The sequence below is a fragment of the Takifugu flavidus genome, chromosome 9 (assembly GCF_003711565.1).
Source record: "Takifugu flavidus isolate HTHZ2018 chromosome 9, ASM371156v2, whole genome shotgun sequence".
NCBI classification, from domain to species: domain Eukaryota; kingdom Metazoa; phylum Chordata; class Actinopteri; order Tetraodontiformes; family Tetraodontidae; genus Takifugu; species Takifugu flavidus.
This window is the reverse complement of record NC_079528.1, coordinates 13,504,682-13,520,006: the sequence shown is the minus strand read 5'-3', so window position 1 is coordinate 13,520,006 and position 15,325 is coordinate 13,504,682. Positions and strand designations below refer to the sequence as shown.

At 47.1% G+C, this 15,325-nt stretch overlaps 3 protein-coding genes and 1 non-coding gene across 6 annotated transcripts; 1 reads left to right on the top strand and 3 right to left on the bottom strand.

The window, feature by feature from the left end:
- Positions 1 to 460: 460 nt before the first annotated feature.
- mospd1 (motile sperm domain containing 1) lies at positions 461 to 3,075 on the top strand. The gene is made up of 6 exons (XM_057043308.1): positions 461 to 619; positions 1,153 to 1,449; positions 1,576 to 1,651; positions 1,777 to 2,009; positions 2,375 to 2,536; positions 2,627 to 3,075. The coding sequence occupies exons 2-6, from the start codon at positions 1,293 to 1,295 to the stop codon at positions 2,656 to 2,658; spliced, it is 660 nt and encodes a 219-aa protein (XP_056899288.1). The 5' UTR covers positions 461 to 619; positions 1,153 to 1,292; the 3' UTR covers positions 2,659 to 3,075.
- Positions 3,076 to 3,113: 38 nt separating this feature from the next.
- On the bottom strand, positions 3,114 to 8,272 carry pabir2 (PABIR family member 2). Of its 3 annotated transcripts, none has more exons than XR_008952079.1 (10): positions 7,242 to 8,272; positions 7,082 to 7,160; positions 6,968 to 7,021; positions 6,254 to 6,308; positions 5,766 to 5,867; positions 5,316 to 5,401; positions 5,083 to 5,147; positions 4,648 to 4,744; positions 4,107 to 4,574; positions 3,114 to 4,029 (listed from the first exon to the last, which is right to left on the bottom strand). XR_008952079.1 is itself a non-coding variant. In XM_057043307.1 (10 exons), the coding sequence occupies exons 1-10, from the start codon at positions 7,367 to 7,369 to the stop codon at positions 4,436 to 4,438; spliced, it is 849 nt and encodes a 282-aa protein (XP_056899287.1). In that variant the 5' UTR covers positions 7,370 to 8,271; the 3' UTR covers positions 3,114 to 4,435. The 3 variants fall into 3 exon arrangements, 2 of the variants coding, with proteins under 2 accessions (XP_056899287.1, XP_056899286.1); XM_057043307.1 differs by adding an exon at positions 6,400 to 6,443 and having other exon boundaries at positions 3,114 to 4,574; positions 7,242 to 8,271; XM_057043306.1 differs by having other exon boundaries at positions 3,114 to 4,574.
- Positions 6,057 to 6,206, bottom strand: LOC130531937 (small nucleolar RNA U109). The gene has a single exon (XR_008952237.1). It is a non-coding gene; the product is annotated as a small nucleolar RNA U109 (small nucleolar RNA).
- Positions 8,273 to 8,725: 453 nt separating the features above from the next.
- Positions 8,726 to 13,173, bottom strand: hprt1 (hypoxanthine phosphoribosyltransferase 1). Its single transcript, XM_057043309.1, has 9 exons — positions 12,979 to 13,173; positions 11,549 to 11,655; positions 10,945 to 11,128; positions 10,223 to 10,288; positions 10,031 to 10,048; positions 9,827 to 9,909; positions 9,656 to 9,702; positions 9,473 to 9,549; positions 8,726 to 9,406 (listed from the first exon to the last, which is right to left on the bottom strand). Exons 1-9 carry the CDS (start codon positions 13,003 to 13,005, stop codon positions 9,359 to 9,361), a joined length of 657 nt encoding a protein of 218 aa, XP_056899289.1. The 5' UTR covers positions 13,006 to 13,173; the 3' UTR covers positions 8,726 to 9,358.
- Positions 13,174 to 15,325: the final 2,152 nt, after the last annotated feature.

Below are 15,325 nucleotides of genomic sequence, written 5' to 3'. Positions count from 1 at the left end.
AGTGAAGTTGTTCATTGTCGTCCTCTGCTCGAGCCTCAGTGGTCCTTCACAATCTTGAATATATGGTCTAAATCACAAACTCCCTTAATAGTTTAGAGCAGGTTACTCTTGGTTTTCGCGAGGCATTGCAAGTGACATTTATTTTGTGTATCAAGGCATATTTGAGAGAAAAAAATACACTAATGCTATAAAACCGAAACGCAATAAGAGAAAAAAAACAAGCTATTTTTATGTTATAATATTGCTAAGTTACCCTTTTTAAATGGCAACGAATTCACCAGCATAGGGTAGAATTGTAGCAAATATTTGTGTCTAAAGATATCAATATGAATCGTATCAATGGTTAATATAGCTAACCCTTGTTAACGTTTGACTTTCTACCCAAGTATGATGAAAGTTTGAACACTATTTCCCAGAGAAAAGGAGTGTTTAAGAACACACCAACGTCCGTGTTGTTGACGTTTTTGACGCAGGCTCGCGCTCGGCCCTCCCGGCATGCAACGCGAGTTTTGCAGTACATTATTGACAAAGGGGCAAAAAAGCCTGGAGAGAAACAACAGAGGGGACACCGACGGAAGCGTAACGTTAACATCCCAAAGCGCACACAGCTGACAATAAGGTAGAAGTGGTCTCTTGTCGTCCCTCTTATAAAACCTGACTGCGTTTATAGAAGGAAACTGCGTTTGGCAATGTTGTTGTCTGTATGCTACCCGATAGCGAGGGTTAGCTTTCTGTCCAAACCCCTCCAACAACGTTTACATTCATGTTGCCACCCCAAAGCGATGCATCACCCCCGTTGTTAAACCTACAAACACTGGCGCATAACGCCTTTTTGGCTTAGGTTTTCTCTTTTATGTGTACGAGAACAAAAGTGTCGTAACGCCACGAGTTGTACCATAACAAGCAGCACGTGACCACTGGACCAGATGGTACAAATAGAAAGTCAGGTTATTAGATTACACCAAGTAGAGATGTTATTTCCCCCATTTTTATTAACTATACACTGAATAATGTACTATAACACAACACCAATACACCCATAGATACATACTATACAGAGATGGGCTGAAATCTTTGTGACATGAATGGAGGTAGAAGAATATTGCGTTTTGTGTAAACACGTGTAATGACTCATCTCCTTCATTTCCTCAGCAACATGTCATGGCCTTGAGGTGATGAGTGCTGAAGCATTATTTGCACCAAAAGGGAGCCCACGCAGCTGAATGGTTTGTTGATAAAGGGGTGGGGGTCTGAGGCAGACTGTGGACGGAGGAAGAGCTCAGCTGGAGCCAATGCAGCAGCAGCAGCATCGACAGCCTGAGCTGGTGGAAGGAAGCCTTCCTGTGTTCGTGTTCCCCACTGAGCTCGTCTTCTACGGAGATGATCAGACATCTCACAAGCAGGTGCTCACCCTCTACAACCCATATGAGTTCGCGCTCAAGTTTAAAGGTCAGTTGGCCGGGCACAGTACTGTGTTTGCACATGATGAAACAGTATGGGGAAATAGCGCCATGCGTTCTATACACAGCATAATCCCACAAGCTGTTATTATTGTTTGTTCTATTTATGTTCCAGTGCTGTGCACATCTCCAAACAAGTATACAGTGGTGGATGCCACTGGAGCCGTCAAGCCACAGTGTTGTGTTGACATGTGGGTATTTTCCCTGCATCAATTCGCTTGTCTCAAAAATGTATTTGTCTTGTTTGTTGCTGGCTTTGCTAAAAAGGAACTATTTGTTTGGACTGCAAGTTTTGAGAGGGTTGCCTTTTCAACAGAGTCATCAGACACAGGGATGTGCGGGCGTGCCATTATGGAGTGTACGACAAGTTCCGGCTGCAAGTGTCGGAGCAGAGCCAGCGGAAAGCTCTTGGTCGTAAAGAGGTGACGGCCACCCTCCGTCCATCAGCGTCGCAGGATCCAGCCAGCCCCCGCGCTCAAGATGATGAGCGCAGAATGAAAGAGCAGAATACAGACAGTGAATTCTTCGAACAGACTGCGTTTCAGACAGGTAGCATGACAGCGACGTTACCGACAAACGGTTGCTATGGCGCCAACATGATGGAGTGCTAATGGCCACCCTTCACTCCCTGACCTCTTGGGTGCAGTGTTGCATCACATTTGAAAGCTGGTTACGGCTTCACGCTGCAGTTAAGGACACGCTACTGTCAGAGGCCACAGGACAGGTTGATCCCTTTAGACTCAAAGTGTCTTTTATTCCATATTGTATTCACTACAAATCCAAAGCCTACACAATGGTCCCCGACAGATGCACCATGGGTAACGGAGTCCTCTCCGTTAACGTGTGGCACCATATATCCTTGTGCATTGTTCTGACATTGGAATGTCCTCAACCCTGTAATGTGTGTCTGACAGAGAGCCGTCCGGCTGCTGGAGGGCCCAGTCTGCTGACGGTGCTGCTGGGGCTGGTGTGTATGGCCGCCCTGATGCTTCCAACGCTGGGGGAGCACGAATCCACGGTGCCTGTCTACCTCCATTTAAGTGTTAACAAGAAACTCGTAGCTGCTTACGTTCTCGGTGAGCTAGAATCGATTCAGACCAAACTGTTTTTGGAAATCCTTCTGTCCACGTTCTAACCGCCCCCCCCACACTTCTGTTCTACTTCAGGTCTTCTTACAATGGTCATCTTACGCACGTGAGAGGAGGCCATAATACCGACAGAGGGTGTGAGTCTACAACAGAGGCTCAAAATATACTTTTCTTTTAAAAAAAAAAAAAGGCTCCCTGCATTTATGTCGATGCCCCAGTGGAGGCCATGAAGTCGTCCGGAAGAAAACAGCCATTCATAGACTCTTGCAAGGCCTGGGTTTGTATCATTATCAGCAGATTATAGTAAACTCCCGAAGGACCTTCATCCTACCGGTGTATAAAAGCAGTAGGTTTGCTCTGCTACAGTGTGTTTTGAGTGTTAACCGAAGTACAGGTGTGGTTATTTGCATGACTTTGCTCTCACAATTGTACATGTCACCAAAGGAAAGATCTTTTTAAGGCTGCGATTTATTTGCTGTACAATATTAATGCTTCTATGAAATATTTAATAAACCGTATAACAGGTGTCTGGTATGAGGTCAAAGATATAAAAGCCACACAGACCTGTAAAGAAATAATTTATTTAGTCCTGATATCCACTGTTATTACAATCAGACAAGCCAGGCAGTGTTAGCCAGCTCAGCAGATCACAGCCTTCCATCACACACACACTCACACACACTCACACACACACACACACACACACGTCAGTTTACAGATGAACCTTTGCTAATGAGGGCTGAGCAGCAGCAGGATCTTGTTTACAGCAGGTCAAGGCTTTGAATCGCTGTAACGGACATTCAGTAAAAGGACTGCTAGCACACTTCCAAACCGGACGGATATCCGACGCTGCGGACCGTTGAAAGCATCTCCAGACTCAGAGCAGTACAGGTTGAACCTTTACATACTGCATTTTAACATCGCGTGACGACTTCTACTTCCTGTGCAAAAGACTCGGTGCGTGCAACCCAAGAGGCGAGGCGCCGCTCCGCTGGCATGGTGGCGCCGCTCCGTGCCCCCTGCTCCAGCCTTTACTCTTTACTGGGGATGGAAACCCGCCACTCAAGTTCAGAGGAACTTTTCAGACTTTATAAATAACATTTTTCTGCCCGTTGCTGCAGCGCTTTGCATATTTACAAAGATATCCTGACAAGAACACAGGACAGACGAGAAGCTTTAGTGTTCAGAGAACCGATGGAAGGAATACTCAAAACTCATCCGTTTTCAGTCCAAATGCCGATTTTTGGGAAGTACATCAATAAAAATAAAGTTATTTAGATGCACACTGCTTCCAAAGATTCTTAATGGCCTTTTTTATAATAATATATCGGCTCTGATGAAAATATAACACGGCCTTGAAATATAATGATCTGAAACTTAGAAGCTCTGCAGAGGGCAAATATCTGTAGATTTACCCCAGGAGCTGGGGCTCATTCACCCATAAAAGCTCAGTTAGGATTTGCTCCACCACAGGCTCAGATCTATGGACGACATATGTACATACTTACAAAAGAGGGACAATAATTTAAATCTTCAGAAAAGAAAAGTCTGTACACACAATTCTGGACAGAAGCGTCCCAGCAGAGACCAGGATACCTTCAACATCCCATAGTTTCTTGGCAGGCTGGGGCCCAGCATCGCTCTCCACTGATGGAATGACGTGCAGCCGTGGAGGAACGCGACAATAAAGCCAAGATCGCCTCTAAGATCCTCCAATAGCAGCTGTGTTCGGTGTCCTCAGCCCACCCTGCCTTTGCTGGGCTGCCAACATCTGGATCTCTCAGTATGCAGCTGTTGGACCCCCCCCCACTCAGAGACGAGGCCACAGAGGGCAGCCGCTGGAGAACCAAAGAGCTTCCCCGGAGAGAGGCTCCTGTGGTTCCGTCCTCACTTTGGCGACAAATCCTGCAGACAAGCGAAAGGGGAGTTGCTGGACGAGGAGGGCGACACGCCTTCCATCTTCCCTGGGGAGTCGGTGGAGGAGCCCACGCTGCTGAGGCTTCCGTCCAACAGATCGGGAGAATGGCTGAGGAGAACGGAAGCCGTGTCAGACCATCAACAGAGGTGAACAACATGAGCGTGGGATGTGAGCAGCGTACCAGGAACTGAGCTCCGACAGGTTGGAGGCGTCTGACGACAGCATGCTGGTGGTGCCCTGGAAGAGCCTCTTGGGCTGACTCTCCGTCTCCATCTCTCCTACAAAGACAAGGGACACGTAGCCGTCTCGCACTGTTTAGGGTCAACACGGATGACTAATGGCGTCGCCTGGTTTTACTCAGGCCGTCATTGTGATGTAACCAGTAACCAACTGCTCTCTTTTGGGTAAATATCTGGACTCTGGCCTCTACTGGGAACCAGTAACACACGTTACGCCTCATAAAAACATGTTTACGCTCCCAAATCCACATATACCAAACACAGTCTCCTATTTTCAACCAGGAGGAACCCAGTAGCAGCCTCCCGTCTACAGGTACCACAGTGGTACCCTGGGATTCTGACGTTAGCGTAGCTGTTGCCCATGCTGGGAGGGTTACCTTTGCGCTTTATGGGCCCCAGGATGCTGGCTCTGATGCAGTTGATGGGGCTCTGACTCCTCCGGCTAAGAGCACAGAAAACACACAATGTCAAACTCTCCAAATCAGCACAACAAACCAGTGGATCCAGGCCAACGGGGCGTAATCCTGAGCGCTAATCTAGCCCAGGAACGTTTAACTGGAGCCAGCATACGGGAGGTAGCAACATGTTTGGACACAAAGCCCGTGCTCACCTGAAGCGCCGGGTGGGGCTGGGTATGGGGCTGGGGGTGAGGCCGTTGCTGCTGACGAGGATCTGGAGCGACGGAGAGAAGCACTGCTGCTCGCGCCACAGGACACACGCACACAAGAGGGAGAGTTGAAACAGGTTAGCATTCGCCTCCAACCAGAGTACAGCGCTCATTGGTCAGAGGACGCCAGCGAGCACCCGGGCAGAGCTAAGCGCCCAGGTCCGCGTGCTGCAACGTGACTGCAGGACCGGGCGCCGCCACCTCCGGGAGGGGCGCTGCGCTAAGAACAAACGCCAACTATGATCCCGACGGGACGTTTGAATTCTGAAACGGGACCATTAAATTACACAAAGCACGTCTGGAGCTTTTATTCGTGATAGTTGCCTCATTACAACGATCCCAATCAGCAGATAAAAACATCCATGGTGTGTGCAGATCAAAGACTTTGTGCACCTTTTTTCCGATCCCTCTGGTCGGCGACGGGGCGGGAGACACCGGGACAAAGTCGATGCGCTTCGGAGAGGAAGATGCCGACTTCTCCAGGTCGTTGTCGCTCTGAGAACAGTTTTGAATCATTCTGTAAAGGTCACTGGATTTGGAAATAAGCTCCAAGTATGTGGACAGGCGACCCCTGCTGCTCCCCAGGGAGTAAAGTAAGAATAAAGTGATGATGATGATGAAGGTAGAGAAGCAAAGCGGTCCAAATATAGTCGGAAACTGGACGTAGCACAGTCAGGAAAAGGGGAGTGTTGGAGTTTTATACTACCGACTCAGCCTGTCCTTGAAAGGCTGGTGGCCCTGTTAACTCCACACGTCTTAATCTGGCATGTTTGTCTTCAACCTCTCCACAACGGCTGAGAGGTCGGTGATGACCGACGGGTCACAGACATGCGCTGGGCGGGGCAGCAAGGGTCCAAACAATAAACAAGAGTGACATTTACCAGGCTGAGACTCTCCTCCCAAGAGTGGCTCATCTGCATGGCGACCTGCACTCCCCTGCATGGACACAACAAGCCTTCATTGGAATGCTCATAGACGCTTTATCAAAGGGGGGGGGGGGGCAGGAATTCACAACTACACAACTCACCGCTCATGAGCGGTCTCTCTGTTCATCACGTCGACCCCTTCTTCCTGCAAGAGCAGTTTTTTACCGTGTCATCGTTGCATATAAGTGCAGCCTGGCTCACAGCCACATTAGACTTAATGACATTTCATGAAATCAAACGTTGTGACTTTATTTGAATTCAGCAGCTTTTTAGCGTGTGATTAAATAAAGTCATTAGGTCAGTTATATCTTCTGATGCCATCTTGAGTTCTTTTCACACATGCGCCATAATTCTGTCGCTCTCTGAATGGAAACCTGCAAGTCCAATAGGTTCTGACACCTTTTGACATTATTTTCCTGGTTCATGGTGCTAAAAAAACCAGAAGCATCACTTAAATTGGGTCGTGATGCTGATGAAAGCCATACAAGCTATAAAATGCCTCTGCCTTCTCTCTATAAAGCCTTTACAGATTATAAGATGCACGTTTGTTGCATAAAACAGATGTAGATCATTTTCTGTGAACCTGCGTGCATCTCAAATTAGACAACATAACTTCCAAAGGATTTTAGGGGTTCTGCTGGGTCCATAACCCCATTTTCCATTTCTTACTTGTTTGATCTGATGAAGCCTGGTGCTGGGGACGCGAACCGGTGACGAAGGGACCTGTGGAGAAAAATCTGTGTGAGCAGAGCGTCCGATAGCCATTTTAACAAGATAAATTACCATGTTGGGTCGGTTCACGACTGTTGTGCTGTTTCTCCGGCTGCGTAGAACTTCTCTCTGGAAGACCAGGGAGTTGTCACTGAAATGATACATCCAGAAGTCAGGCCCATAGCGACAATATGGTTGCTAAAAGGTTGAAGAAATCGCTTGGTTATTCAACCTGAGGCCATTTATCATCGGTGCACTGTTGGATCTTCTCAAGTGTCCATCCGTCTGAACCAATGAAGACGGGATTTCCAGATCCAGGTCCATCTTTTCTGGTTGCAAGACCCCAGGATTGTTCATCATATTAGCTAGCGGGACTAATTAATGGAGCAGAAACTTGGCGCTAATGCAGTGATGTTACATCGTTCCTTTCACGACTTTGCTAACTTGTGTTCCGGTGGGGGGGAACCGCCATAGGAGCTAACGAAAGCGACGTTAGCTAACGCGATGTAGTCAACCCTGGAGTTCCAACCGATAACCTTTGATGAACCTATAAAAACTGCACCAAAACCCACTATTACTACCGACGGGGACAGGCTCGGCTTGTGCTAACGCTACAAACAACGTTATGAGCAGAGGGCAACACCACCGGTGGATGGTTAGCATGTCATGGCTACATACCGCCCAACGTCCACTGACTGTTAGCTAGCAGCCCGTTAGGTTGCTGCTCTTCGGCAGCCGTGGTGACGCCTGAAACGGCAACTTACAGAACTAGTTTCATAGTAGCGCGGTAAACTAGCTAGCGTCAATCAAAGCCAGCAGCCTCTCAAGTGCAGGGTTGAGTGTTCGGAAAGAACAGTGTTTGTGTTTTACCTCACACCTCAGTGTATATTCAAGCAAAGGCCACCAAGCTCGCTAATGTGCACCACACATGAGATACTTATTGCTAAATAGTCGATCCAGCACTGGTACTTAGCCTTATATGCTAACTCCCTAGCTATGTTAGCAGCCACGCCAGAGCCACAATACTGTGGCCATCAAGACAGGCCGGGCGTATTTTGCGTCATCTATCTACAAGAAAAACCAAACAGGCTCACTATGGCTCACTGGAGAAAACTACACTCCATCTGCTGTGCAAAGCCCGCCTTTAAAAGTGGCTTCTCCGCTACAGACCGCGACCAGAAGCAGATCCAGAGCCTCAGCCTTCATACAGCAGCAGCAGCAGCAGCAGCAGCAGGAGGCTGCGTCACCAGCGCAGGACACGCCCCCTCATGTGACCGCAGCTGTCCAATGAGGAGGCTCGTTTGCCGGCGCGCCGACATCTGGAGCATCTGGAATATCTGGAGCGTCTGACTTCCTGGAGAGCCAGACTGGAGGGACGGGGCACCCGTTTATGACTGGACGGTCACATCGAAGCACGTTTCAAAGGGACACATTTGGGAAGCGACGCTCACCCGCCGATCGTCTCTGTAGGCGGGGGGAGGACTCGCAGCAGCCGCCTGGAGCCCGAAATGTCTGCAGGTCGCTTTGCCTTTAGTAGATACTGACATCAAAGTCCAAAAAAAGAGGTTGGAGGTGTTTTCTATGTTAGAATAATCAAAAGAATGGTTACATCCAACGTTTTTATCCACATTCCGTTCTTTAACGATGCGCAGTATGTTTATTTCTCTTTAATATATGGGAGCTTTTCCCCCTTAACCACCAGGATGACACACAAAGTGCAGCCACAAGATGGGAATCTTTAATAGCTGTACAGGAATAAACGTCTTTGTCAGACTGGATGCACGCTGGTGTGAACATTCACACGAGGAAAAGGTGCCCGAATCTAAAGAGGTGACTCGTGTTCGGTGGAGGTGCAGGCCAAAGGATTTATACATTTAATAACAGCAGTTGAGTCAGAACATTTACACAGTACATTTATAAATTTATTTTCAAAAAAAATGCAATGGCGATGTCGCCCAAAGAACCTGGATGAGTTCAGTCAAAGCAGGAGCAGCTAATATTTAGCTGACATCCCTCCAGCAGGTTTCTTAAACTGTGAATGCCAATAAAAGAGTTCTTCACTTCCAATTTACCACAAGTGACTATTAACAATTAAATAAAAGTGATATTTCAATAGGGGCTTTTAATGTTTCCAATCCTGGGGTGCAATATTCCACGTGGTTTAGCAGCAGGAGGGCTGAGTCACTAAACCCAGCTGTGTGTGTGTGGGTGGGGGTGGGGGGCTGAAATGTCACAGCGATTCATAATGTCACCCTCTGCCTCTGCAGTCATTTAAAACACGAAGGGAAAGGAATTACGATAAAAGGTAGCCACGGTGACCAGGCAAGCGCATCATGGCGGGTACTTCTCTCACGCCTTGTACTTCTCCTTCCCCGTTTCACTGATGACGCAGATGTGCTGAAAGACAACATGGCTGATCAGTGCTGAGACCATATTTAGCACGTAGACGCGTGGAATACTTACATTTAGATCTCTAAAGTACTCGTTGTAGTCTAATGCGTATCCCACCACAAACTTGTCAGGCACCTCGAATCCTACAACTGGAAATAAGAAGAAATGGGTCTGACGTTCCTGGGCGCCACCTTCCTCATCTCAGTAAGTCTGTGGCGCGCCGGCTAATGTCCCGCGCTAACACGGGCTACTCACAGTCGGGGCGATAGCCAACGCTTCTTGGTGTTCTCTTCACCAGCAAACTGTGGACGGACACAAAAGTCGTCATACTTTTTCCACGGTTCAGATTAGCCTTTAGCTAACAGCGACAAGATGCTAACATAAGACAGCTTGAACAGAAAAGACGGCGTTAGGCCTCCGGCTGACCTTGCTACTTTAACCATTTTGGGATTGTACTGTTTGAGGAGCTGCAGTAGTGTCTTCATGGTCTTTCCTGTGTCGATAATATCCTAAAACCACAAAAACAATGAAGGACAATCACCCCGGAGGTCATAAAAGAAACAGTATAGTCAAAAAAAGAGACTGTTTTCTCTCTCACACATTCATTGATGTTAATGATTGAGAACGTACCTCCACAATCAAGACATTCTGTGTAAAAGCAAGAAAAGATCGTCAGTATCAACAGAAAACTGGTCACATCTCATAGAAATAACGAGACCTGATGCTTTTGGCTGTTTGGTGGCATCGTGGTGAGGAAACAGGTTAATCTGTCAACGCTACCAAAGCTAAACCCTGACGCACAGTAGCCTGGACTGGTCCTACCTTGCCCGTCAGCGTGGACAGATCGTCTCCTCCTATCACCTTGATTTCTCCGGTTGACTGGTCGTTCTGCGAGATGAAGAGAAACACCTTCATATATATTTAAACTCCTGAGAAGACTAGAGCATTCAGACAATGTAGCAACGGTGCAAAGGTGAAAGGACCCATTATGAAACACCTCATAAAACATATTCATACATTCTCCTAGTGTGTGATTAGATAGAAACGTCTGATCCCAGCTCAGCTTGTCTAATACGACAGGTTTCATCTCATTTAAGGATTGTTTAGGCTAAACTGTCTGGTGATTAAACTGATTTGATCCAGATCAAACGCCTGCAGTTGTGTTTTCTGCATGAAAGTCATCACATGTGGGTAAATGTCAGGAAAACCCCAAAGAAAAGTCCACATGCGTCACGTCCCGGCTGGGACACCCGCGTTAGCTCCCAGTGGGCAGCACTGGCCCGTGTGGAAACCATCACAACACAAGTCAAACTACTGTCCTTAAATTCACTGGCAGCTTGATCTTTCAGATAAGAAACTGGTCGTTTTAACGTGAGCTCCCGCTGTCCTAAAGTCCAGTTCCTTATCAAAGGTTCAGTGTGTGAAGATAACCCACCTAAGCCCTCAGAGCCTGGGGATTCTACTCATGCTGCAGCCATTTCATGATCAATAATGGTAAAAGAACATTTCGAACTGCTACTGATTGAAAGAGGAGGTCTGATTACGCAGTAGCTCTTGAGGCGGATGAAGTCCACCGTCATGGGGATGGAGCGATCGCTGTTCCTGTTCAGAGCCTTGATGTAGTCCAGCAGGTCCGCGAAGAATTTGTACCCCCCTTTAAGCACGCAGAGGGCCACGATGTGGTGGCCCCCCATCTCCTTCATGATCTCACGGGCCAGCCGCTCCGTCCTGAGATCACATGGGAGGGGGAGAGAGAGGGGGGGGGGGGTCAGTTTGGGGTCATTTGCCTGGGAAGAATAAGCGTGGAAGCCCTGCCTCTTCAACATCATCCCACTTCTGCAGTGTGTTTCAACACAGGAAGTCTATTTAAACTTCTCTTACTGTTTACTCAAAAACTCTAAATGTCCAGACGGCTTCACGCAGCCCTTCCTGCTTTTATTCCGCTAAAAGAACATGCTGGTTAAAACACAGACAAGCAGGTTTTTGACACTGTCAACAGTGAAATAAGGTGTGTTTGATCATCTACTGAACCTCTATGAAGGTCACTGGCCTTTGGTTCTGACCGATAACTGAACAGTTTCCAGTTGACGGCGATGGCAGGTTCACGCCACAACTAGCACAAGTTGTCTTGAGCAAGAAGGAGCTCACCTGTCTAAAATGAGTCCGTGTGGGATGTAAACCCTCTCCAGGTCGGTGGCGTAGTGCTTGGGTATGCAGAAGAGGTCCAAATCGTATCCCTGCTCATCATCGCTGATCTGAAACGAAGCAGGACACTTTAAAGAATTCCTAAAGGTATTAGTGTGATTTCCCACCAACTGTCTGAGAGTCTTTCCCTTTCCAATCCCAGGAAACAGAACTCTGAGGTTCAACATGTGGATCTGCTCAGTGCAGCAGCCGTCTGATCAGAAAACCCTCTGTCAGCCCCAGAACAAGACAAGGAGCCTTTGTCAGTCGGGCTTTAGAGAATATGTCGTGTTCTCATGGTCACACGTGGTTTTAAGGCTAAAATGGACACGCGGGACTTTGTTTAGGAATTAGTAAATACTGATTTGGTCTGAGAGAGACACACCGAGGGAACCTTAAATGCTTCGGTGTACGTGCGGCAGCCGAGGCCGAGTGCCCACATGAACCCTGACAGCATAACTAGGATCATGTGACAGCTGAGAAGTTACTGCAAAGCATGAAGCGCTGCTAGATCGATGTGGCCGTTACCACAGTACGCTGCACATCCCCAGGGCCATGCATGTTAGCACTTCATTAACCCATCAGAGGCTTACGGCTGGATGAATGATACAAACTCTCGATCGTTTCCATCCCGTGGTTGTTTCCCTTCCGTTATAATAACCAACCAGAGGTCACAGCAGGATAAGCCGGGAGTTCTGCTGTTTGCTCAGTATCTGCTCCGAGGACAGAGCCCTGCCTTCATGTGAAAATTAATAAAGCAGACAGGAACTCTTTTTTTTCCAGAGTTGTTTTAGCAAAATGTGGATTTATCTTGCTGAGTGTTATTAAATAGCGCTGTGAGACGACTTGCCCCCAGGTTAATGACCAATAACACTTTAATACAGTATTTCAAGTGCATCAAAAATAGTCTGCAGAAAAACCGGATTTTTAAACTCTTGAGGGACTGTTGATGCATCCTGTAACCTCAGACACCAGCAGATTCTGACATTTATGTGCCCAATAAGGCTCAACGACATGACAGAGACTTGGATTCATCCTTGAAAATGTCTTTTTACACACACGCACACACACACACACACACACTCTTAAAACCGTTAGTTTTCCCTGCTCTGGGGGTAAAATAAGGAAGGTTTGCATCTTGAGTCAGGTAAGCTGTAACCAAGGACCGCACATGTGTGATGGCTGGTGGATATGAAGGTCCATCTCCCGACACTCGCTCACCCATCCCACCGGCCCACATAGTAAAAAAAATATTAAAATCTACAGATCTGCTCCCAGTTCACAATAACTGCGTCCCTACACCGTTAACGCCAGGGTCGACAGTCATTCTTCTGGTGCAGCACCAGCATGAGGTGACAACGCGAGAGCGGCGACAAATACTCGCGCTGTCTTACCACAACACAGGGGCTGGGGGTCTCCATGTCTTCGCCTGAATTGGTCTGTCAGGATTCGGTCGCAACTGGTAGGAAAGACGCCAAACGTGTCCTCAGCCTGACTCGCTCACTAACCTTGTTGGTACCGCGCACACCGCGTTGGCTAACTGACGCTCCGCAGCCGCGTCTGTCTATTTCCGGGCTACAGTTGCTGTGGTGACGTCACCGGGCGCCGGGCAAATCAAATGAGCAGGTGGGGTTGTGGCCACGCCCCCGCGCACGTCCTTGCGCTCGAGGGGCAGAAAAACCAGACAATTGAATTGTTAAAGTCTGTTTGTCTGGGACGTGAATAATGCTCAGCAATGAATAAAAAAATAACTCATCTGAATGTTGTTTCTAGGTTTCTTTATTCTTGGTGACGCCGGCAGGCGGTAGCGCCCTTTGAAGTTCATGTCAATGTGAAAAATACCGGGAAAATACCGGATGTCCTCAGGTGGAGAAAATTAGTAGCACCAGAACAGAAATGATAATAAAATAACTCATCAAATAAAATGTATAAATCTGTAATAATAACATTCATTTGAGGGAGCCATCTATAATGTGGCATGTATGATTACAAGGTATGGAAAAAGATTATATAATTATGGTAAATAACATGTTGAAAAAGACACTTTTGCCCTATGGGCAACTAGTCGACCGGAACAAAGATCATTCTATGAAGAAAAATAGAGGGTATGCAACAGTATTCCTGGTGGACTAAAGGTAAAAAGTAGCATTCTGATCCCTCATGTTGAAAAACAAACAAAAAGAAAACCCCACATGCATATTTATTTGTTATCTTATTTATTTGTAAGAACATTTATTGACATGTAGGGGACAGCTTGCACCATTTGATCATTTTCTATCGATGATTCTGGCTATTGCTGCGTCCTCGCAGCATGTGGGGTAGCAGACATTCACCTTAAAACATGTTATGTCACATTCTTTCCACTTCTGAGATTAAATCATTTTAGTCCACCTCCAGTTCCAGTTAGTTCAAGTATAAATGCAGTTTCTGTACAACATTTTAGGTCTCACTATCAGTCAGAGGTGGTTTTAGGTTTTCATTAGGTTAAACTGGAAGGAGCCATTTGAAGGAAACAACCTGCTGAGTAAAACAGTAACTATAACTGTTCATAAAACAGGAAATGCTTTAAATTACTCATCAAACATCCCAGCAGCCACAGAGGCGCCGTCACACATGGTGCAGTGCACTTACCTGACCAAACAGTGTTGAGATAGAACCTTCACCAGCAGCTTTTGTCCAAAGTGACGATTCCTGGATTTCTTCAGTGCGCACATCAAGATCCAGCCACTGTTACTGTAGGTGAGTGGAGAGGGTTCCTCTGAAGAGTCCTGCCATATTTGGGGTGGAGAGGAGCACAACATGACGCCTGTGGACATGTGAGCTGGGGGAAACCTGCTGTTCAATGTGGAGTCCAGTGAGCTAAAGACAGCCTGCCGACTCCGATTCATCCAACTCCCCCCCCCCCCCCCCCACCACCACCACCACCACCACCAAAGACGGGACCGCTGGAGTCCCTCAGACAGCTCTGATGTCACATGCTGTTCCATTTCACACCACATTTGTGACACATTTCAGGACCCAGTGCACACTGCTGAACAATACAACTATTTTCTGCTTGCGCCTCCCATTATATCATTATCTTTAATATGTAGATTCATAAATTCTGCTGATACTGGCTGCATGTTACCCCCAACTCTACTCAAGTGCCAATACAGTGCTTTTAGCATGATGCAGCACAATTAAAAAGAAATACATTTCCTCTGTTGGGTAAAAAAAATGATGCTCCCTTTTTTTTAAAAGCATAAAACACACAAATTAGGATGAATAAGTGCCCATCAGTGTGACTGTGATAGACTGGGGACCTGTCCGGGGAAATTCCTGCCTCTGACCCAGGGACAGACTACCGGCCCCTGCAGACCCTGACTGGGAATGACGGGTAGTAAAATACTGTAAAAACGGTTGATCCTTTTACCCTCGTCCGTCTTTTAACACATGTATCGCAACCACGCAACAATCTCTTGCTTTGAATAAATGGCCAACGTCTCCTCCATTTGGAACGTGCTTGAAAGAGCTTGGAAATGGGAAAATGGGGTTCGTTATATCTGCCGAGCCTGGCAACTTTTTCTTGATTTAAAAGTGTAAAAGCTGATCTGTGGCGGAGCTATGGCCCGTTTGACACAGGTCAACATCTTTGAAATGTTTGACACTAACTCGGACTATTCCCTGCGTTCTCTCTCCAATAAACATTCCGTGATTTTCATGCTAATCAACTGTAACAAATTCAATTCAAAGACTCTTAAC